Raw genomic sequence first — 23887 nt, 5'->3', positions numbered from 1 at the left:
AAGGCTACAGAGGTGGTCCCTTTTTCTAGGGCACACCAATACAACATAGAATACAAAGGGTCAAAACAGCATGGGAATGCTGACGGTTTATCGCGCCTACCGTTGCCAACGGTAGAAGAGGCACCTACAGTAGACCCAATGGAGATGTTCCACTCTACCATAGTGGAATGTCTACCAGTAACAAATTCTGCCATTGAAAGGGAAACGAGAAATGACCCGACTCTTTCACGGGTCTACGATTTAGCAGTGAAGTGATGGCCAGCACATGGCGAACCACTGTTGCCAGCATTCTCGCAAAGAAGAGAACAGCTGTCAGTGTGCCGAGGAACCTTGATGTGTGGATCCAGAGTGGTGATTCCACCCAAACTCCAGGATAAAGTGCTAAAGGAGCTTCACGAGGGGCATCTGGGTGGAGTGAAAATGAAGAACCTAGCCAGGGCGTTTGTATGGTGGCCAGGTATCGATGGAGACATCGAAGAAATGACCAAGAGCTGCCTAGGATGCCAGAAGGTCCAAAACGCTCCACCACAAGCCCCTCTACATCCATGGGAGTGGCCCTCATCTCCCTGGCAAAGGGTACACATCGACTTTGCTGGTCCATTTATGGACTCAATGTTCTTAATCGCGGTTGATGCACACTCCAAGTGGCCGGAGGTAATAAAGATGTCCTCCACCACCACGGAAAAAACCATCACAGTATTAAGGACCATATTTGCCAGGAATGGGCTGCCTGAACAGATCTGTTCTGATAATGGACCGCAATTTGTGTCCGAAGAATTCAGAAAGTTCTTAAAAAACAATGGGGTTAAGCACTACACATCCGCCCCATACCATCCCGCCACCAATGGATTGGCTGAAAGGTTTGTCCAGACCTTCAAGAAGGCCATAAAGGCCATGGGTAATGAAGACATAAAACTTCAGCACAAGGTGGATAACTTCTTATTCGCATACAGGAATGCAACACATATGGTTACCAACCAAACTCCCGCCATGATGTTCTTCAATAGAAACCTAAGATGCCGGCTGGATTTGGTCAAGCCCAACATCAGAAGGGACGTGGAGAACTGGCAGTTTCAAGGCATGAATGAAAGGCCAACTAGAACCTTCCAGATAGGTCAACAAGTTTTGGCCCGGGACTACCGTACCGAGAAATGGCAGCCTGGAACTATCTGCACACGACTAGGACCACTGATGTATACCGTGGACATCGGAGAAAGCATAATAAGGTGCCATGCTGACCAAATCATAAAGTCATCCGAAAAGGGACAACCTACACCACCACGCTATACATCTAACGATGAAGTAGAGATACCCATATCTACCTCCGATCCAGTGATACTGGAACCCGATGAACCCGACACTGGCATTCAAGCCGAATCAGCCTTGCCAGAAGAACCTACTACACCACCAGAAACTATTACACCCCCGAGGCGTTATCCGGACCGAGTCAGGAAGCCTCCTGAGAGACTGACTTATAATTAATTAACTACAGCAATGTATATTATTTTGTTTATAACATGTAATTAATAATTACTTAAAATATGATGTACTGGTTAGCTAAAAGGGGAGGAATTGTAGTGTATGTGCCTTTAAGAGCCCCAGGTGTGCTGTGGTGCCGGTGATTGCCACTCGGGCTATATAAGCCTGTGTATTGTGTATATCCGTTAGAACCCCCCCCCCAGACTTTGCTTAGTAAATACCTATGAACCAACTCCTGTCTTCAGTGTCTTTATCAACACATGGACACTACAGCCTCGACCTCTGCTCACTTCGCTGTAGGAATGGATCCCAGGAGGTAGTGCAGACTGTAGGTAGGTTCATATCTGCTCGTCGCCAGTATTACGTCCGTGAATGATTGAAACACGGACAGCAGGAGTGGAACAAAATAAGTCTTTACTGATGGAAGTCAATAGTGAAACTGAAACAACAGAGGCTCACTAGCGCCTTTTATACAGGGGTGGTCACTGCCGGTACTGCAGTCTGAGACCAGTTATTCTCTTAAAGGTACATACACAACAATGAGGGACTTCAGTTACATGGATAGACTGGAGAAGTTGGGGTTGTTCTCCTTAGAGCAGAGAAAATTGAGAGTAGATTTAATAGAGGTGTTCAAAATCATGAGGGGTCTGGACAGAGTAGATAGAGAGAAACTGTTCCCATTGGCAGAAGGATCGAGAACCAGAGGACACAGATTCAAGGTGATTGGCAAAAGAACCAAAGGCAACATAAGAAAAAACTTTTTTATGCAGCGAGTGGTTAGGCTCTGGAATGCACTGCCTGAAAGGATGGTGGAGGCAGACTCAATCACAGCTTTCAAAAGGATAAGTACCTGAAAGAAAAAAATTTGCAGGGCTACGGGGAAAGGGCAGGGGAGTGGGACCAGCTGAGGTGCTCTTGCAGAGAACTGGCACGGGCTCGACGGGCCAAATGGCCTTCTTCCATGTTGTAACCATTCTATGATTCTATGATTCTATGCTCCCTCGTGCTCTGTGCTTCACCTAGTGAATCCATCTTTCCAAATATAACAGTTGCAGTTTTAATTGACCGTAGTAAAGTGTGCCCTGCTACAGTATAGATGTGCATGTGAAACCTAAGAAGAGTTGCTTTCTGAGGACCTGACATACAACCTTAATCAGGGTATAACAGAGTGAGAGGTATCATTTAGTAGGCTAGATACTTTGCTGGTCCACCTGTTAAAGCATCCTAGTGCAATGCTACATATCCTTGCCTTGAGGGACTTCCTGGGGCTATTTTGTGTTACCCATGTGCTCCCAAGACACTGCAGCAACTCTGTCAGCCACCTTTTGCTAAACAGTTTGGACATTTTTTCTGACACAGGAGGGTGTCCTGACATGCATACAGGACAACCCTGTTTTGCTGCTTTTCCTTTAAGAAGATCTTCAAAGAAGCATCAGAAAGTGGAGCAGACCTGCTCCTTTCTCTAGCCATGTCTTCTGTTCTTCACAGCAATAATTCATATGGAACCCTTTAAATAGCAATTGCAACCCTTGAGAACTGTAGTGCAATATTTCATCTTCTTTCACTGTCAATGAGCTCCTGGCATGAGATCTATAATGACAAGTATTGCTCTCCCAGCACTTTAGCGTCAGTACTGGAAAATTTGCCTTAATAGTTTCTTTACTTAGTCTGGCCTATATGTGACTCCAGTCTCATGCCAACATGGTTGACTCTTAACTGCCTTCTGAAGTGGCCTAGTAAGCCACTCAGTTGTATCAAACCACATGGGCAATGAGGGATGGGCAATAAGTGCCAGCCTTGGCAGCAACGCTTATATCCCAAGAATAAATATTTAAAAAGAGCTATTATAAATATATATATAAAATCCTATATCTGCCTGGATTTCCTGTCAACATTTCCATTATAAATTCCTATATCTACATTTATAATGAAAACTACTATGTAAACTTGTCATGTTGTAATTACATTCTCCTGCCAGTACTGCTGCTGTAGCTCCTCAATTTTGCATCGCCCAGCTCCTCAGCCTGTAAAAAGAAAGAAAGACTTGTATTTATATAGTGCCTTTCATGAGCTCAGGACATTCTAAAGTGCTTTACAGTCAATGAAGTACTTTAGAAGTGTAGTCATTGTTGTATGTAGAGACATTCCAATACTCTAACCAACACATCTTCTCTGCTTCCTAAATTATACTATGCTTTTCTATTTAACTATAAATAACATCAAATCAAAGTGCTATATAAAAGTATCAGCTGTGGCTCAGTGGGTAGCACTCTCGCCTCTGAGTCAGACGGTTGTGGGTTCAAGTTCCACCCAGAGACTTGAGCACAAAACACAGGCTGACGCTCCAGTGCAGTGCTGAGGGAGTGCTGCACTGTTGGAGGTGTGGCTTTTGGATGAAACATTAAACCGAGGCCCTGTCTGCTGTCTCAGGTGGACATAAAAGATCCCATGGCAGTATTTCAAAGAAGAGCAGAGGAGATATCCGTGGTGTCCTGGCCAATATTTATGCCTCAATCAACATCACAAAAACAGATTGTCTGGTTATTACCACATTGCTGTTTGTGGGAGCTTGCTGCGTGCAAATTGACTGCCGCGTTTCCTACATTACAACATTGACTACACTTCAAAAGTGCTTCATTGGCTGTAAAGTGCTTTGGGATGTCCAGTGGTCGTGAAAGGCGCTATATAAATGCAAGTCTTTCTTTCTATTGGGGCAGAACATATGGCTTTAAAATCGGGACTAAATAATGTCTGTGTGCCCTGGTCCAATTATCCCCTGTCCTCTAATCCTGCTTCACCTGAAGGCAACACTTGGCCTTTATTCCCTATATGCAATGCAACCAGAGATCAACTAGTACAAATTTAAAAAACTGGGCTTACGCATGTCCATAAACCGATGTTTACAAATGTAATTTTTAAAAATGATTTAACTTTGAATTCCAACTAGAAAAAAAATCAAATGGCGCTTCCTTTTAATTTAACCTTGCCAATTGCAAAAGTTTATATATCAATTTGATATTTTTTTTAGAGGCATGTTAAAGTGAATGTGAGAATTTTTGTGTAAAGTTAGAATTTTCACTGTTCTAATACCAAATATTTGAAACCGTACCGATTGTTCATTTATTTAGCTTGCCAGGCAATGATTGCCCTGAGTGAGAGCAACAAGGAACAACAAGACAAAATTTGTGCAGAAAATGGAATCCCCCCTTTGGTTCGACTTTTACGAAGCGCTAAAATATCTTTGCGTACATTGCTGAGTGCCATCACTGCACTGGGTACTATGTGTGTTGGTTAGTATATTCATAGTATTTGATGATACTTCAAGACATCTGAAGAGATGTACATTTAGAATGTCTGCTGATATTATATTTAAGAATTCATCTTGCATTACTCATCCTTTTTCTAACAGTTTTCTCACCTCCCCTTCTGAAATGTTTTGTTCCATGCTGGAGTTCTGTTTCATGAGTGCATGGCACTCTGATACTACACCCAAATGCCTATTGTTTATATAGCGAGGGTCTGACATTGCTCAATTTGTAAAAAAAAATGTAAAGCATGTTTTTCAAAAGTTTAGCAGACACACTAACAAAATCATCATAGTGTGAGGCATTCCTACCCGCTAACTAGGATCTTTTCATGCTTCAGAAGCGGCGAACGATGCTGCTTGACTCCTATTGGTTTTGAAAAGCGGAGTTCAGTCAGTTTCAGCGGGAATGCTATGTAAATGCCAATGAACACAGTTATAGAGAGGAAGAACACATTTTTCTTATGGGGTGTTACAAACCTGGGTCTGCAGCAGATATCTTCTCGGGTTCAGTGGAGTCCCAGTTGCTCCCTTAAATGGTCTACGCATTTTAATTTTATGAGAGTTGATTCACACTTCCCTATACCTACTTCTATGGTAGCATAACCCAGGGATGCAACAATAGCATCACCTTACAAACTGGACCAGATATCCATGTCTTTTGCACATGTATTTCGTCAATCTCTCTAAGACCAAGTTAAATCTAGATGAGGCGAAGTTTAGTTCAAACCATAAGCCACCTTATTACACAGTAAGGTGAAACACATAGATCAATAAGTATGATCAGAGTCATTTAGTTCATTCAATACAATTTGATTTTGTGTAATGGCGTAATAAAAATGTAAAAGGGGATGCTATCCCACTTTTGCGGTTGTCTTACTTAACTTAAGCAGAATAACCCCTCTTTATTCCGTCTGTAGACCTGGGGTAGAATCTCTTCTCCCTGCAGTCTCCTGTCTTTTGTATGCTTTTTCTGCCTGATTATTTGTACAGTCCTGTTTCCAAAAGCCAGACTACTGCTTGGTGTCTCTTTTTTTAAAAGCCTCATTGCAGTATTAGAAATTAGACTGACTATTCCATCTCCCCACCCCCCGCCAGAGCAGAATTTACCAGCCTAACTTGGCAATGATCCCTGCTAAGTTCAAATCACAGCTGCAATAAGTGTGAACAATTGCTGAAATATCAAACTATCTTTCATTGCCTACAGGATTCTGGTTTCAGATACCTCATCTGAAACCTTGTAAAACACTTGCCAGCCCTGCTTTAACCCCCTTAAAGTAAGCTTTAACATAAAAGCAAATTTTAAAATAATGCCTATCTTAATCCTTTCCCCATGGGAAAATGGTCAAAAAAAACAAGAAATACAATGAGTGAGCAGCCCTAAATATGCAGAAAAGGTGCGAAGGGTGGCACCATGTCACTGACTGTCAATGCTGTCTCTTCCACTTAGAGAATCAACAGAAATTTGGAAAATATGCATAATTTAAAGAGAGGTAGAGATGTAAGGCATGAATAATTCTTTAAATTAGTAGTACAGGACATATGTTCACATCAGAGAAAGTTGTAGTTGTAAAACATATATCTATATATTTTTAAAAAAGTGATATTATAGGAATTGACGAATTCCTAACCAATAACTGAGGTCGACTCAGGAGATCAGTCAAACAGGTCTTTAATGTAAGACTAAACGAGTTCAAACAGTTTGTTGAGATCGATACAGGAGAACCACGAAAACAGGTCTTAACAAGATGGAGATTCCACGAGGACTGCCCGGACAGTCACGTGGTTTGCAACGTGACGTCATCGCGTTTGCCCGCGTTTTCCTGCGCTCTTAAAGGGGCCACGCCCCGTACATACAAACACTATATACAAAACACAGTAATGTCTAAAACAATGGTACAGGCTTAGGCTGGTGTTAGAACATCGTTAAAGGGAATTATATGCAGTTGCCTAGAGTCATTCAGTGGCTCCGCCACATGATCACTTTTGGGTCAGCTGATTAGTATTGTTTGTATTATTTTCTAGCAAGCTCATTGATCCCGCTTTGTCACTTCTAGCAATCTGTCTGGTCTGTAGGAACATCTTACCATTAAATCTGAGTTCTGAATGGTCATACGCACCTCTTCTGATTGGTCCAAGACGCAGTATCTTTTGGTTGCCATCTTGCCCCTGAACCTGGTGCTGCACTCCTTGGCACTTGGCATACTCCCAGCTCCCACTGGCCTCCAAGCACCAACCCCAACTCTTTCTGATATCCTGAGTTGGCTTCAATGCATGTCTGGTCTCTTGACCCACTGAACTCTCAACACAGTCCCAACTTCTGCTGACCTCTTGGCTTGGCTGACTCTTCCTGGCAGAGTCAGGAGATTGCTAGGTATCACAGTTTGGTCTGAGGTCAGAAGAAGTTGGATCTGGTTGGGAGGCCAGAGGGAGAAGGGGCCAATAGGCCAAACTGAGTCAAACCTGATTGGAAGGGCAGCAGGAGTCAGGGATAAGTAAGGAGAAATCACAAGGAGGAAATTGCAACTATCTTGAATAGGCAAATGTTTAACAGGTAGATATTGGACAGTGCCCAAAACTGAGCATGATTCTGGTGGTGCACAGCCACAGCACACCAGAATGAAGAGGCCTGAGAACCATCCTAAATTCATCCTTAAGCCTCATCATCATAATTCAGAGAGCTGCCAAGGCCAATCAGGTGCACTGATGCAGCTCGCTTGTCAGAGCCTAACTGGGTCAAAAATGGGCACAGGAGCTTCATTTCATTATTAAAATAAGGCTTGTATTAATTTCAGGAGGCCGCCAGGGCCACCAAAAACAGCCCCAACCAATTTAGCACTAGCCCGAACGTCTGTGCAGATCGGGTGCAGGCCGTGTCCTGCTAAATTAGCTAGCATTTCACCCAATTCATGCCTGGAAAACAGGCACAATAATGCTGAATTTAGACCCCATGGCAGCATATAACGGCAGTGACACAGTTTGTATAACTTCACAATAGGGAAACAGTGATTGTTGCTAGTGATGAAAGACTGCAATATTCAGTATGAAAATGAATGTGAGGAGCATGAAAATTATGAGTAAATAAGAAGTCTGACAGAATGCATAAGGATGAAGAGAGTGCAAGGCTCTAGAGGTAGAGAGAGAAGGATGTGCAGGAAAGAAAAAAAAAGCAATGAGCAAATGCAGGGTACAGAACATCAAAGCTTAGATTTTTCTTTTTGACTGCCAGAATGGCTTCAGTGAGTGCAGGGGTTAGACAAACTGAATTGAAAGTGAGCTTCTTACATCCTGTTTTCTGGTGGAGAAGAAAATTGTGTGTAAATTTAAATTATGGAGATGGAGACAATTAAAGAGGAGTGTGTAGGAGTCTACGTACTCCTAGCAAAAAATACTGAACTCGGAGAGGTTCAACAGAAAAGGTTTAATTGTTGAGGCTGCATGCTGAACACAAAAAGGAGTCAGAGACTACACAAAGTACAACTCTCTTTCATCAGTGCACAGCTTCGACTGCTCCTCCCCTGCTCTGGGCTTAACTATGTTGCAGATCGAGTTTCTTAAAGGTGTGATCCTTCTTAAAGGCATGATGCCTGATTTATAGTCTACGGACCAGAAAGCGGATTGTGTCCGTTCTGTGATCGGTACGCCACACAGCTCCCCCCAGAATCCGCTAGTAGGGAGTGTACAAACCAGCATGGTGGCTTGATGACACGGCCGGAACGGCTCTTGGCAATTTGTGTCGGGAGCGGGGCGGTCGGACGCGTCGGGCTCTTAGGCGGTCTGCCCCGCGGTGGGGGTTGGCCCACTTGAACGGGTTCGTCGGGCTCTAGGTGCGTCAGCTTGAGCCGGTTGACCGACACCTTGTCAGTTCTGCCACCCACTTTGAGGAGGAAGAACTTGTTCCCCGTCTGGAGTACCTTGTAGGGTCCATCGTATGGGGGCCGTAGAGGTCCTCGGTGGGCGTCATGGCGCACGAAAACAAATTTGGCCATGTGCAGGCTAGGTGGTACGCGGGTTGCTGGTTCGCCGTGCCGGCCAGTAGGTACCAGAGCGAACTGTTGTGCTCGGTTGGCGAAAGCGCGGCGTTGCTGGTCAGCCGACCAGGGGGTCGTGGCGGTGGGCAGGAACTCTCCGGGTACGCGCAGCAGCTGTGGTGGGAGCTGGCAGACAGGAGCTTATCGGCTTCGTTGGCCAGGGCCTCGAGGTCCGTGAGGCTGGACGCCACGATCGCCGGGCAGATGCTGGGAGGTAGTTGGCGGATAAAGACCGTGCCGAAGAGGGAGCCGGGCGGTTTCTCGTCGGTCAGAGCAAGCATGTGTGAGAGCAAGTCTGACGGCGTGGAGTCACCGAGGCCCGGGAGGTCGAGGAGGTGGCAGTTGCGTACGAATTGGGAGGCTGTGAATTTTTTAATGAGCGCGGCCTTGAGATGTGCGTACTTGCCTTCCTCCGGAGGGTTTTGTAGTGTTGTCCAGACTTTCATGATTGTGGAGCTGCCCAGGGAGGCGAGGAGGTAGTCGTACATCGTTGCGTCGGCGGTGATGCAGCAGAGTCGGAATTGCGATTCGGCTTGAAGGAACCAGGCGGTGGCTAGGTTCTCCCAGAACTCCGGCAGCTTCACAGAAACTGCGTTTGTGTCAGCCATGGTTACGCTTAGGAGTCGTCCTGAGCATCGGGGTCACCAATGTAGGAGTCTACGTACTCCTAGCAAAAAATACTGAACTCGGAGAGGTTCAACAGAAAAGGTTTAATTGTTGAGGCTGCATGCTGAACACAAAAAGGAGTCAGAGACTACACAAAGTACAACTCTCTTTCATCAGTGCACAGCTTCGACTGCTCCTCCCCCGCTCTGGGCTTAACTATGTTGCAGATCGAGTTTCTTAAAGGTGTGATCCTTCTTAAAGGCATGACGCCTGATTTATAGTCTACGGACTAGAAAGCGGATTGTGTCCGTTCTGTGATCGGTACGCCACAAGTGTCACAAAAGGTGACCAAAATTCTGAGAGCCTTTGGAGAGTGTAAAAAAGGCTTCTCAACCCATTAGCAAGCTTTCCAAAGCTGAAAAAGCAGGTAACTAAGAGGATAGAGGGAAAATAGAGAGAAAGGAAACCCAAGATGAAGGCATGAGTCTGCGGGTATCTAATCACCGTTTGATGACTACTGAAATTACGGTGATAATGCATGAGATATTTGCAAGGAAGGTTGTCCTCTGAGACACTCCACATTACCATTGATGTAATAAAACTCACTATGCACTTGGTTCGAGTATAAAGCAAGGTTTTAATCAACTTGTTTCAAAACATGGAGGTCTAGTTGTACTTCACTAGTTCCTGTCTTACAAAATGTCCCTGGGCAAGCTGCAAGCAATTTGTTGGGGGAGGGAGCTCCTGAAGTGGACGAAGTCACTCCGGATCCGGTTTGATGATACCATTGCCCACCCAGTAGCCAAGGATGTTGACTGATGGTACTGATTTCACAGATTTGGACACATGGCAAGTGGTGGAAGTGTCAGTAGGAGAGCATTTTGGCGACAGTGACCATAATTCGGTGAGATTTAAGGTGGTCATGGAAAAAGACAAAGACGGCCCGGAAATAAGGGTTCTAAATTGGGGGAAGGCCGATTTTAATATGATAAGGCAGGATCTGGCCAAAGTGGACTGGGAGCAGCTGCTTATAGGAAAATCCACATCAAAACAGTGGGAGACTTTCAGAAGGGAAATAGAGAGAGTACAACGCCAACATGTTCCTGTAAAGGTCAAGGGTGGGACCAACAAGCAAAGGGAACCTTGGATGACAAGGGATATACAAAAATGCATTAGAAATAAGAGGGGGGCTTTTGGCAGTTACAAAAGACTAAAGACAGAAGAAGCCCTAGAGGAGTATAAAAAGTGCAGGGGCATACTTAAAAAAGAAATTAGGAGGGCGAGGAGGGGCCATGAAATAACACTGGCGAGCAAAATAAAGGAAAATCCTAAGATGTTTTATAAGTATATTAAGGGCAAGAGGATAACCAGGGAAAGGGTAGGGCCCATTAGGGACCAAAGTGGCAATCTGTGTGTAGAGCCAGAGGATGTAGGCGGGGTTTTAAATGAATTTTTTGCATCTGTGTTCACTATGGAGAAAGACGATGCAGACATAGAAATCGGGCAAGGGGACTGTGACATACTTGAACATATTAGCATCGAGAGGGAGGAGGTGCTAGCGGTTTTAGCGGGCCAAAAAGTGGATAAATCCCCAGGCCCGGACGAGATGTATCCCAGGCTGCTGTGGGAGGCAAGGGAGGAGATTGCAGGGGCTCTGACACTAATTTTCAGAACCTCTCTGGCCACAGGGGATGTACCAGAGGACTGGAGAACAGCTAACGTAGTACCATTATTCAAGAAGGGTAGCAGGGATAAACCAGGGAATTACAGGCCAGTGAGTCTAACATCTGTGGTGGGGAAATTATTGGAAAAAATTCTGAGGGACAAAATTAATCTCCACTTGGAGAGGCAAGGATTAATCGGGGATAGTCAGCATGGCTTTGTTAAGGGTAAATCATGTCTAACAAATCTGATCGAATTTTTCGAGGGGGTGACTAGTGGGGTGGATGAGGGAAATGCTGTGGATGTGGTGTACATGGACTTCAGTAAAGCTTTTGACAAAGTCCCGCATAGGAGACTGGTCAAGAAGGTAAGAGCCCATGGGATCCAGGGTGCCTTGGCGCGTTGGATCCTAAACTGGCTGAGTGGCAGGAGGCAGAGGGTGATGGTCGAAGGTTGCTTTTGTGACTGGAAGCCTGTGTCCAGTGGGGTACCTCAGGGATCGGTGCTGGGTCCCTTATTGTTTGTGATCTACATAAATGATTTGGATGAAAATGTAAAAGGTATGATCAGTAAGTTCGCAGATGACACGAAAATTGGTGGGGTGGTAAATTGCGAGGAGGAAAGCCTCCGGCTACAGGACGATATAAACGGGTTGGTCAGATGGGCGGAAAAGTGGCAAATGGAATTTAACCCTGAAAAGTGCGAGGTGATGCATTTTGGACGGACAAATAAGGCAAGGGAATACACAATGAGTGGTAGGACCCTAGGAAGTACAGAGGGTCAGAGGGACCTTGGTGTACATGTACATAGATCCCTGAAGGCAGCGGAGCAGGTAGATAAGGTGGTTAAAAAGGCATATGAGATACTTGCCTTCATTAGCCGAGGCATAGAATATAAGAGCAGGGAGGTTATGATGGAGCTGTACAAAACGCTGGTGAGGCCACAGCTGGAGTACTGTGTGCAGTTCTGGTCGCCTCACTATAGGAAGGATGTGATTGCTTTGGAGAGGGTGCAGAGAAGATTCACCAGGATGTTACCTGGGATGGAGCGCCTCAGCTATGAAGAGAGGCTGGACAGGCTGGAGTTGTTTTCCTTGGAGCAGAGAAGGCTGAGGGGGGACCTGATTGAGGTGTACAAAATAATGAGGGGCATAGATAGGGTAGATAAAGAGGAACTTTTCCCCTTGTCAATAACAAGGGGGCATAGATTCAGGGTAAGGGGCAGGAAATTTAGAGGGGATTTGAGGAGGAACTTTTTCACCCAGAGGGTGGTTGGAATGTGGAACTCAATGCCTAAAAGGGTGGTGGAGGCAGGAACCCTCACAACATTCAAGAAGCATTTGGATGAGCACTTGAAATGCCATTGCATACAAGGCTATGGACCAAATGCTGGAAAATGGGATTAGACTGGACAGGGATGGATGGGCGGCGCAGACACGATGGGCCGAAGGGCCTCTTTCTGTGCTGTAAAACTCTATGACTCTATGACTCTATGACTCTATTTAAGGTTAAGTTGCGACAACGGAGAACGTCAAAAAATTTCTGGAGATTGGCATTATGCTCCTTCTGGTCATGACCAGCAATGGTGATATTATCTAGATACGGAAAAGTGTCCGTTAAGTTCTCCTGTTTGACTAGGCTATCCATTGCCCGTTGAAAGACAGCCACCCCATTGATGACCCCAAATGGATGGCGACAAAACTGATAAAGCCGACCATTGGCCTCAAAGGCCGTATACTTTTTGTCAGAGCCCTTTAATGGTACTTGATGATATGCGCTCTTTAAATCAAAAGTTGAAAATACCTTGTAGTTGGCAAGGTTATTGACCATATCATTGATGCGTGGTAGTGGGTAGGCATCCAGGTTGGTATACTGGTTAATAGTTTGCGAGTAATCGATGCAAAGACGTTTCTTGTGTTGCTTCAGAGGATTTTTAACAACGACGACTTGAGCTCGCCAGGAAGATGAACATGGCTCAATGATACCGTCAGCTAGAAGGCGAGAGATTTCTGCCTCGATAAAGGATCGATCATCTTGGCTGAAACATCGCGATTTAGTGACTATGGGCTTACATCGGGGGGAAAGATTGGCAAACAAGGAGGGCTCGTCGAGCGAAGCCGCCGAAAGTGCACAAAACGGTACTTTGGAAATAGCAAGCTCCAGCTTTGACCCTCCAAACTCGAAAGTGAGTCTTTTGTGTTGTTTCTGGAAATCCTGTCCCAGGAGCACATCACTGCATAGGTTTTTGAGCACCCCGAGCCAGGTGGAGAAATAAATGCGGCCATTGAGAATAAGGTCGACAAGACAAAAGCCAGAAGAGTTGGTGGTCAGTGTCGTCAGAGCCATTGCAATTTCCCTGTCTGAGGGGTAAATACGCAGTTTTAACTTACTGACAGCCCGCTCACTAATGAAGCTGTCAGAGCTGCATGAGTCGATTAGTGCGCACAAAATGTGTCCATTTACCGAAACCTTCATGGCTGCATGGGGCAGACTTTGGGGAAAAACAGCTGTGATGGGAGGAGGAGCAGTTTTACCCTTGACAGCTGTAACCTTAGTAGTGGTTCTTGGGGAGGAGCAGTTTCATAAATAGCAGCTGTAACCTTAGTAGTGGCTCTTGGGGGAGGAGCAGTTTTATAGATAGTAGCTGCAAAACTAACAGGAGCTCTTGACTGGTATACCTTAGAAAGTGGCCTTTCTTACTAACAGAGGCTCTTGACTGGCATACCTTAGAAAAGTGACCTTTCCTGCTGCAATGATTGCAGGTTGCGTTACGAGCAGGACAAAATTTCCTATAATGGAACGCACCTCCACAGAAGAAACACTTCCTTCCAGATTGCCAAGATGCCGCTAGGGCGGGGTCATCATCAGTGAAGGCTTCTAGGGTAGGGTTGTCATCCACTAGGTTAGAGTCATCATCAGTGAGGGCTTCCGCCCGAGACCTATCGAAGGAGTCATTAAAAGTGATAGCAGCAGCCCGTGCATGAGGTAAAAAAATAGGTATCTGCATTCCTCTTTGCTAAGTCCAGGGAACATGCCTGGTCATAGGCAGCCTGTAACTCGAGGGTTTTATTCTCCAACAGACACCGGCATATGAAGGGAGATGCAATCCCATTAATAAAGGAATCACAAATTAACTCCACCTGGTACTGCTCAGCTGTGACAGCTTTAAGATTACAATCCTTGCTGAGCCTGCGAAGTTTCTGAAGGAATTCATCAAGTGATTCCCCGGGTTGTTGTTGAGTTGTGGCCAGTAGATGCCGAGCAAAAATTTCGTTTGGGGCCTTAACATATAGTAGCTGTAATATTAGGATAGCGGAGTCATAGTCTACACAGTCTTTGATATAGTCAAACACATGAGGAGATACATAATTGGCAAGTATCTCTAATTTATCAGGCACATTCTCACCACACACCCTGAGGAAGTTGCTGAAGGTACGATACCAGTGTTTCCATACCTTAGCAGTTGTAGGTGAATTTGGGTCCAGGTCAAGACGGGCGGGTCTGAGTAGTTTGTCCATGATGGATTGATTACTATGCCAGTGTTCCCTTCTGCAGTTGAAGTCGTAGCTGGCTGTTCCCGAAATCACTCAGAGCGTGGAGTCGATATCAAGTTGATTAAATTGATGTAATAAAACTCACTACACACTTGGTTCGAGTATAAAGCAAGGCTTTAATCAACTTGTTTCAAAACATGGAGGTCTATTTGTACTTCACTAGTTCCTGTCTTACAAAATGTCCCTGGGCAAGCTGGGCCAGGCCCGAGTATTTATACTCCTTGGACGGCGCCACCAGCTGGCCGTCCAGTGTTATTTCATGAGTCGTTTCTTCATGATGATGAGATTTATAACAACCATCCCATACGTTAGCATTACAGTATGCCTGTCAGGAGGTAGAGTTAAGTTTCAGGCCACAGCTGACCATTACTGTCACTGAATGTACCAGCATTATACAATATGGTAGCTGCAAGTGTATTTGCAGCAGTGAGCACAGCTTTGTATCTAGCTCTCTGCTGATCTAGACCCTGAGAAGATAGTTCTCCATGTCATTGTTAGGTAGATGTCTCAAGGCCTGCAGAAATGGTTGGTAGCAACACTATCTCTTGATCACCCTGGAAATATCTTCTTTCATGTAGTGAATGAAAATCAGGGTATACTGTAATTGGGGTGCTTGTGAGAAAGGATCCAACATTATGTTTAGCCAGGCATTCACATATATTATTGCTGTCATCTGGTCTGTCGTCCTAGCTTCTTTAGGGAAGACTAATCACCTGCCAAAGTTAGGTATGTTCACTTCTGCAGATGTGAATGTCCAGATATCAGCAGGTGCTCACAGAGGATCTCTCATGCAGCCTGACCTTCTTGGCATGTCTCTGTGGGTCTTCCACTTCTACCAGATATCTCAGATGGTGGATTTCCATTGCTGTCAGTAGTGGTGCTGAGGGAAAAAAATAAGTTATTTTCAATTGACACAAAAGATCATAAAAACCTATGTGCCAAGTGGAAAAAGACAAAAAAATTAAAATAGTTTAAAAGTGGCTAAAATACACTTATATTAAATTTATATTGCTGTGTCCCTTCAATGACCTCCAGGATGTTTACCACTACCTAGTAACCAATGTTCCCTGTAAGTTGCGCGTTGTTCTGTGCAGCCTGATTCTTTTAATGCACGGTTCCTTTAAATTTCTGCGCATGCGCAGTATTTACAATGGAGAAGCCAGTGAGCAGCCTGCGTGGGACCTTTCCCATTGCGTGGCCATGCAACTTAGAGGGAACATGGCTAGTAACCCTGCATATTTAAAATGGGCATTCTTAACATCAGATGTCCTCCACGCCAGAACTGCGGAAACTGTCATGCAGGTATGGCATGTCCCAAATGCATATTCAACAAAGCACCCACCAAAAATGCATTACGACGCAAACTTGGTCCATTTCTAGTAGGGCAAAACTTTGTCCAATTTCCTCTTTCTCTCACTCTGATACCACCTGAAATTAGGTAGCAAAACTGAGAAAAATGCCTGAAGAGTGTGAATCAATTCAAAGTGCCTGAGAGAATAAGGCTGAGAAATTTCTGATGTTATAGAAGACAGACAATTTTTACATTTCTCGAAAGGACCTCTTCTGTTACGTCCATAATCCTGCTCTAAAATCAGGGTCTCACCATGTTCCCTAAAATCCAACACAAACAACCCCATTGCCATTCTACCTCGTGTAGCACAGAGCTTCCTTGAAGATGTATCTGCTCCTTCTCCTCATTATGCTCTCCTAAAGCATCAGAAACAAAGACCAGAATTTTCTTTACCTGGGTGGGTCGGGTGCAGGCATTCGGCATGGCGGGTATGGACCATATCCTTTTCATCGTGCTCCTCAGAACGACTTTCCCTTAATGGCGCCTATTAAGGCAGGCCTGCAGCTCTGAAGTGCTAGATTGTATAAATACAGAGATTAGACAAGCATGTAGTAAAGGCAGGGTGGTTTTAATGAGGGATTTTAACTTTCATATAGATTGGGAAAAGCAGACTAGCACCTGTCAGAAAGGTAGTGAATTTCTTGAGTGTGTCCGGGATAGTTTTCTACAACAATATGTTCGAGAGGCAGCAAGGGGGCAAGCCATATTAGATTTAGTAATGAATAATGAGCCAGATTTAGTTAACAGCCTAACTGTGCGTGAACATTTATCAAATAGTGATCATAACATGATTGAGTTCAACGTAGCGTTTGAAAGGGAGAATTGCAAAACAGCTACATACTAAGATTCTAGATTTAGGTAAGACCAACTTCAACAGGAAGAGGCAGAGACTGTCCACAGTAAATTGGGCATATATATTAATGGGTAAAATGACAGAAGATTAGTGGGAGGTGTTTAAAATAGAATTTAACGTGATACAGAATCAGTTTATACCCCTGAGGGGCAAGAGCTCCACTTGGCAAAAAAACAACCATAGACAACTAAAGAGGTAAGAGACAGCAACTAAAGGAAAGGGCATACAAAAATGCAAAAAATAGCACAGATCCTGGCGAATGGGAAAGATACAAAGACCTGCAAAGGATCACAAAACAGATAGTAAGAGCTACAAAAAGAGAATATGAAAGGGAACTTGCAAAGGATATCAAAATCAATATGAAGAATTTTTACAGTTACATTAGGAAAAAGAGGATGGTCAGGAGCCCCTTAATAACTGAAAGTGGTAATGTCAATGACAATGGGGAAATAGCAGACATGTTGAATAATTACTTTGCATCAGTATTTACAGTAGAAGAAGAGGATAGCATGCCGGAAATCCCAAACAAACTAATATTGAATCGGGGACAGGAACTCAATAAAATTAACGTAAGTAAATTAACAGTAATGAAGAAAATAATGGCACTAAAGAGTGACAAATCCCCAGAGCTAGATGGTTTCCATCCCAGGGTTTAAAAGGAAGTGGGTGAGCACATTGCAGATGCCCTAACTATAACCTTCCAAAGTTCTCTAGATTCAGGAACCGGCCCTTTAGATTGGAAAATTGCACATGTCACTCTGCTTTTTAAGAATGGCGAGAGAGGGAAACCAGGGAATTATAGACCAGTTAGCCTAACATCTGTTGTCGGGAAATTGCTCGAGTCTATAATTAAGGATAGGGTGACTGAACACCTCGAAAATTTTTAGTTGATCAGAGAGAGCCAGCATGGATTTGTGAAAGGTAGGTCATGCCTGACAAACCTGATTGAATTTTTTGAAGAGGTGACTAAAGTAGTTGACAGGGGAATGTCTATGGATGTTATTTATATAGACTTCCAGAAGGCATTTGATAAAGTCCCACATAAGAGCCTGTTACCTAAGGTAGAAGCCCATGGAATTGAGGGCAAATTATTGACCCGGTTAGGAAATTGGCTGAGCGGCAGGAGACAGAGAGTAGGGATAATGGGTAGGTACTCAAATTGGCAGGATGTGACTAGTGGTGTCCCGCAGGGATCTGTGTTGGGGCCTCAACTATTCACAATATTTATTAATGACTTAGATGATGGCATAGAAAGTCTTATATCCAAATTTGCCGATGACACAAATATAAGCGGTGTTGTGTATGTACCTTTAAGGGAAGAACTGGTTTTAGACTGCAGTACCAGCAGTGACCACCCCTGTATAAAAGGCCCTAGCAGGCTTCTGTATTTCAGTCTGATGTTGCCCTCCTGTTCAGTAAAGTACCTGTTAAACTGTTCTCCCGAAGTCCGTGTATTATTGAGGCGCAGACTTTACAGTGGCGACGAGTGAGTTCGAACTCACCTGCAGTGTGGCATCATCTCACGGGGATCTCGCCCTGAGAGGAGGTTTCTTGGAGGTCGTAGTCTGAGCAACAGGCGTCGACCGCGGGCAACCGCCCAAAGGATTCATCGGTGTTCGGAGAATTGCGGGAGAGACTGTGGAGAGCTGTGCTTGGCTCCCCAGTTAAGGTGTTCCAGCAAATCGTGTTGGTAGCAGGTAGTGCGCTGACCCTTCCAGACTGCGGCGGGCTCAAGCTCGATCGAGCGGCTCTACAAAACAGGCCGCGCAGCGTCGCCAGGAAAAGAAAACAAGAGAGAGAGAGGGTGGAGCGCACAGGGCGCGGTCGGTGCTCAAGAACCGGGCAGCGGAGAGAAAATAAACAGGGGGAAGGAAAGCAAGATGCGCCGAAGCCGTGGGTCGCCGCCATTACCCTGTAGAACGCTAGGAGCAGCGTGGCAGCAAGGGGAAGAAGGAAAAGCGCGGGAGGCGCCATTTTATCCCGTTGGGGAAGAAGGAAAAGCGCGGGAGGCGCCATTTTATTCCATTGGGGAAGAAGAAACAGCGCGGGAGGCGCCATTTTAAATCACCCAAGATGCCGAAAAGTGGCAGTATCACTGCTTTCGACAACGAGGTAGAAGACTGGCCCACGTATGTGGAAAGAATTGAAGTGTACTGCAAGGCAAATGAGGTGGCCGATGGAAAGAGGACATCGGTATTATTGAATTTGATGGGCGCGAGTACGTACGGCCTATTGCGGAATTTAATTACCCCAGCTAAACCAATGGAGAAAAGTTTTGAGGAGATTGTTAATATCTTACAGGAACACCTCAACCCTACACCGCTGCTGATAGCAGAAAGATTCAAGTTCCATAAAAGAAACCAGCACAAAGATGAGAGCAATGCTGACTACCTTACGGAACTACGCAAGTTATTGAAGCACTGCCAGTTCGGAGCAGGACTGGCAGACACCTTACGGGATAAATTTGTCTGCGGGCTCCAGAGTGAAGGAACCCAGAAACGACTACTTTCAAAAAAGGACCTGACGCTAGAACAGGCTTTCAGCGTGGCAGTATCCTACGAAGCAGCAGCACGGGGCGCTGCGGAAATACAACAGAAACCACAAGAATACAGCGCTAACGAAATGGCGTATGGAGCAGAAAAGTGCTATCGCTGCGGCAGAACAACCCATGAGCAGAAGGACTGCTGGTTTAAAGACAAAGTATGCAGGCAATGCGGAAAAATGGGGCATATAGCAAGAGTCTGCAGGTCGGGAAAGAAAACCAACACGACAAGAACTACTAAGGAACAGTACAGGAAAGTAAAGAAACTGACAGACAGTAGTTCGGAAGATCGGGAGAGTGATAAGGACTCCGGGAGCAGGAGACTAAGTTGTCTAAAGTTACACAACGTGATCGCAAAGGAGGATCACTGAACCATTTGGGTCACTCTCATGATAGCAGGGTCCCCAGTAAAGATGGAATTGAACACAGGATCAGCCCTAACTGTCATGAATCGACGAGACTATGAGCGGCTATTCTCACACATACCCTTAAAGGACACGTCCATTGTATTGAAGACATACACGGGGCAAAAGGTCTACCCCAGAGGAAAAATAAGGGTTCCAGTTAAATATAACGGCAAGGAAACACAGAAACTATATATGTATATACTACGAGATGGAGGACCACCATTATTGGGACGTGAATGGATCCGAAAAATACAATTGGATTGGCATTCCATTCAGGCGCTAACTGTGACTGACAAAAAGGATGTTGAGGTCGCACCTGGACGTCTGTCACAAATTCTATCTGACGCAGAAGAGGTGTTCCAACAAGGACTTGGGACTCTAAAAGGAGTAAAGGCAACCATAAAGATTGAAGATAACGCAAACCCAAAAATTTTTAAGACCAGACCGGTGCCATACGCGATCCGCTCAGCCATTGAAGCTGAACTGGAGAGTCTGGAGCATTCGGGTGTGCTGTCCAAGGTGGACTGGAGCGAGTGGGCCACACCCATCGTTCCTGTAATGAAGAAAGCATTGAGCAGCACGCCTGGGGAGCCAAAGAAGGTTCGCATCTGTGGGGACTTCAAGGTGACTGTGAACCCAGTCCTGCACACAGTACAGTATCCACTTCCGCGGATAGAAGATATTTTCGCCTCACTATCTGGAGGGAAACGTTTTACAAAGATTGATCTGGCCCAAGCGTATCTACAAATGGAGGTGGAAGAAGCATCTAGAAAATACCTCACGATAAACACTCACAAAGGCCTTTACCAGTACAATCGACTGGTATTCGGGGTAGCATCAGCCCCGGCTATTTGGCAGAGGGCGATGGAACAAGTCCTGCAAGGAATCCCGGGGACCCAGTGTTATTTGGACGACATCCTGGTTACGGGCGAAAATGACAGTGAACACCTTGCCAACCTGGAGCAGGTGTTAACGAGATTACAGGAATATGGGCTACGAGCCAACCGCCCCAAATGCGAGTTCTTCAGGAGACAAATCTCGTATTGTGGCCACATGATTGATGAGGAAGGGTTGCATAAGTCACCGGACAAGATTGAGGCTGTAGTCAAGGCTCCAGCACCGGAAAATGTGTCGCAACTGAGGTCATTCCTCGGGTTGGTGAACTACTACCATAAGTTCTTGCTGAATTTATCTACAATTCTACACCCACTGAACGCCCTGCTGCAAACTGGAGTGACATGGAAATGGAGTGATGAGTGTAAGCGTGCCTTTCAGGAATGTAAATGCCTAATCACTTCAAAAGAAGTATTGGCCCACTACAACCCAACACTACCGATTCGGTTGGCATGTGATGCGTCACCCTACGGCATTGGAGCAGTACTGTCACACAAATTCCGTGACGGTTCAGAGAGGCCAATAGCCTTTGCGTCACGCTCGCTAACCTCAGCCGAGCGTAACTACACCCAGATTGACAGGGAGGCCCTCAGCCTGGTGTGGGGGGTGAAGAAGTTCAATCACTATCTGCACGGGCAGAAATTCACCCTACTGACTGATCATCAGCCCCTGGTCTCCATTTTCAACACAAAGAAGGGCGTTCCGGTGATGACGGCGCAACGGCTGCAAAGATGGTCACTTTTTCTAGGGGCACATCAGTACGACATAGAGTACAAGGGTACGAAACAGCATGGAAACGCTGATGGATTGTCGCGCCTACCGTTGCTTACGGTAGAAGAAGCACCTGCAGTGGACCCTGTTGAGATATTCCATGCGACCATAGTCGAATGTTTGCCTGTTACAAACTCGAGTATAGAGAAGGAAACCCGAAATGACCCGACACTCTCTCGGGTCTATGATTTGACGGTGAAGGGATGGCCAGCATATGGCGACTCACTGTTGCCAGCATTCTCGCCAAGGAGAGAACAGCTGTCAGTGTGCCGGGGAACCTTGATGTGTGGATCCCGAGTGGTAATTCCACCCAAGTTGAGAGATAGAGTGCTCAATGAGCTTCATGAGGGTCATCTGGGAGGGGTAAAAATGAAGAGCCTAGCCAGGGTGTTTGTGTGGTGGCCGGGAATCGATAAAGAAATCGAGGATATGACCAAGAGATGCACAGGATGCCAGAAGGTCCAAAACGCTCCACCACAGGCTCCGCTACATCCATGGGAGTGGCCCTCATCTCCATGGCAACGGGTACACATTGATTTTGCTGGTCCATTTATGGACTCAATGGCCTAGAAATTCAGTATAGCCACTTTTGGGGCGGTAAAGTCGGGCGGCCGCTAAAGTTTGCGCCCGCCGGAAAGTGGAGGCCACTTCGCCGATATTCAGTAGCTTTGGCCAAGGAGTTTGCTCGAGCGCTAAAACTGGCGATGCACGGCTATCTTTAGGCGCTAAGCCGGCGGTGCAGACTGATACCGCCGAGGCCGGGCGCAGCGCAGGTGCGGTCATGTCTTGATTGACAGCAGACACCCTGGCGCCGGCCAGCTCTTAAAGGGGGAAGGGTCGACTTGGTCTGCTGCCACGCCCTGGATACTGCAGCCCTCCAGCTAGGCCTAAACACTGCTGCTGGAGAGAAATAGCGCCAGGAAGGATGCAGAGGGCCCGTGAGCGAGCGCAGCGCTTCTCTGCCCATGATTTAAAGGTGCTGGTTAGGGCGTTGGAGAGGAGACGCCATATCTTGTTCCCGGACAGTGGCAAGAAGCCTGCCACCAGGGTGTACAGGAGAGCCTGGAGGGATATCGCCCAGAGGGTCACAGCCACCTGCGATGTCCCCAGGACTGGTGTCCAATGCCGGAAAAAGTTTAACGACCTCACTCGGATTGTCAGGGTGAGTACCCTTTCCAGTGTCCTCCTCATCCTTGCATGTGCACCTCACATTATGGGCAAAGGGACCTCAAAGCCCGAATGGCCAGCCCTCATCCAGCAGCTATGGCACTGGCATGAACATCAATTGCACTTTCTGCACTTTACACACTGGCCAAGCTATTCGACCATGGGAGGCAGTGCATACAGCAACAGGGCACCACACTGGCCAAGCTATTCGACCATGGGAGGCAGTGCACACAACAACAGGGCACCACACTGTACTTAGAGGCCGTCCTTTCTCTTGCAGGCCAAGCTGGCCCAGAATCTGAGGAGCTGGACTGCCACCGGGGGAGGCCGTCCCCAGTTCCAGCAGCTCAGTGACCTGGAGGAGCGCGTGGGTCGACTCATGGGTGGCCAGCTGATTGGCCCCATTGCATGTGGAGATGCCGACCCTGTGCTGGGCCCGTTGCATGTGGAGATGCCGACCCTGTGCTGGGCCCCAATGGTAAGGACATGACCTTTTGGACCTCTCTCGTTCCCCTTGCGCTTCAGATCTACATCCTTTGCCACTGTCCGACCAATGCGCTGAATGCCACCACTCATGCCTCCCTCGCTGACGCCCTGTCCTCACTCTAAAGCTACTCTTGTGCCTTCCTGCTTTCAGCTGGTGAGGAGGAGGTCCCTGAAGCTGCCAGTGACAGTCCCTCGGAAGAGGAGGACGAGGAGAAGCAAGAGGAAGGCGGCCCCTCGGGGGAACACTCATCCGCGCCAGGGGATGGCAATGGACGGGACACGTCTTCCCTGGAGGAGAGGCAGGGGGAAGTGTTGCAGGGGGGTGTAGCTCCTGTGCCCAGTGGCGTCGAGCCACGCAGGAAGGGTCGGGCAGCTCGGCGGCCTTCTCCCCAGAGGGGGGAAGTGTTGCAGGGGAGTGTAGTTGCTGGGCCCAGTGGCGTCCAGCCACGCGGGAAGGGTCGGGCAGCTCGGCTGCCTTCTCCCCAGAGGGGGGAAGTGTTGCAGGGGAGTGTAGTTGCTGGGCCCAGTGGCATCCAGCCACGCGGGAAGGGTCGGGCAGTTCGGCTGCCTTCTCCCCAGAGGGGGGAAGTGTTGCAGGGGAGTGTAGTTGCTGGGCCCAGTGGCGTCCAGCCACGCGGGAAGGGTCGGCCAGCTCGGCGGCCTTCTCCCCAGAGGGAGAGTCCGGCCTCCAGTCCGGAGACGGTCCTCGCCCAGGAGGTGCGCCTCCTCGATCAAATGTCCGCGGACTCGGATCGCCGGCACACCGAGTTCATGGGGGTTG

At 46.6% G+C, this 23887-nt stretch overlaps 1 protein-coding gene across 1 annotated transcript in view; it reads left to right on the top strand.

Moving 5' to 3' along the window:
- The window catches only part of ankar (ankyrin and armadillo repeat containing), a 306667-nt gene that overhangs the window by 238777 nt on the left and 44003 nt on the right, over window positions 1–23887 (top strand). The window contains exon 15 of the mRNA XM_085984217.1: window positions 4608–4769. Within this exon, the coding sequence (XP_085840343.1) occupies window positions 4608–4769 (162 nt within the window). The remainder of the gene's footprint in view (window positions 1–4607; window positions 4770–23887) is intronic.

The sequence above is a fragment of the Somniosus microcephalus genome, chromosome 4 (genome assembly GCF_052327205.1).
Source record: "Somniosus microcephalus isolate GS21.2 chromosome 4, FLI_Smic_1.0, whole genome shotgun sequence".
Lineage (NCBI taxonomy): Eukaryota > Metazoa > Chordata > Chondrichthyes > Squaliformes > Somniosidae > Somniosus > Somniosus microcephalus.
This window is presented reverse-complemented; position numbering and strand designations above follow the sequence as displayed.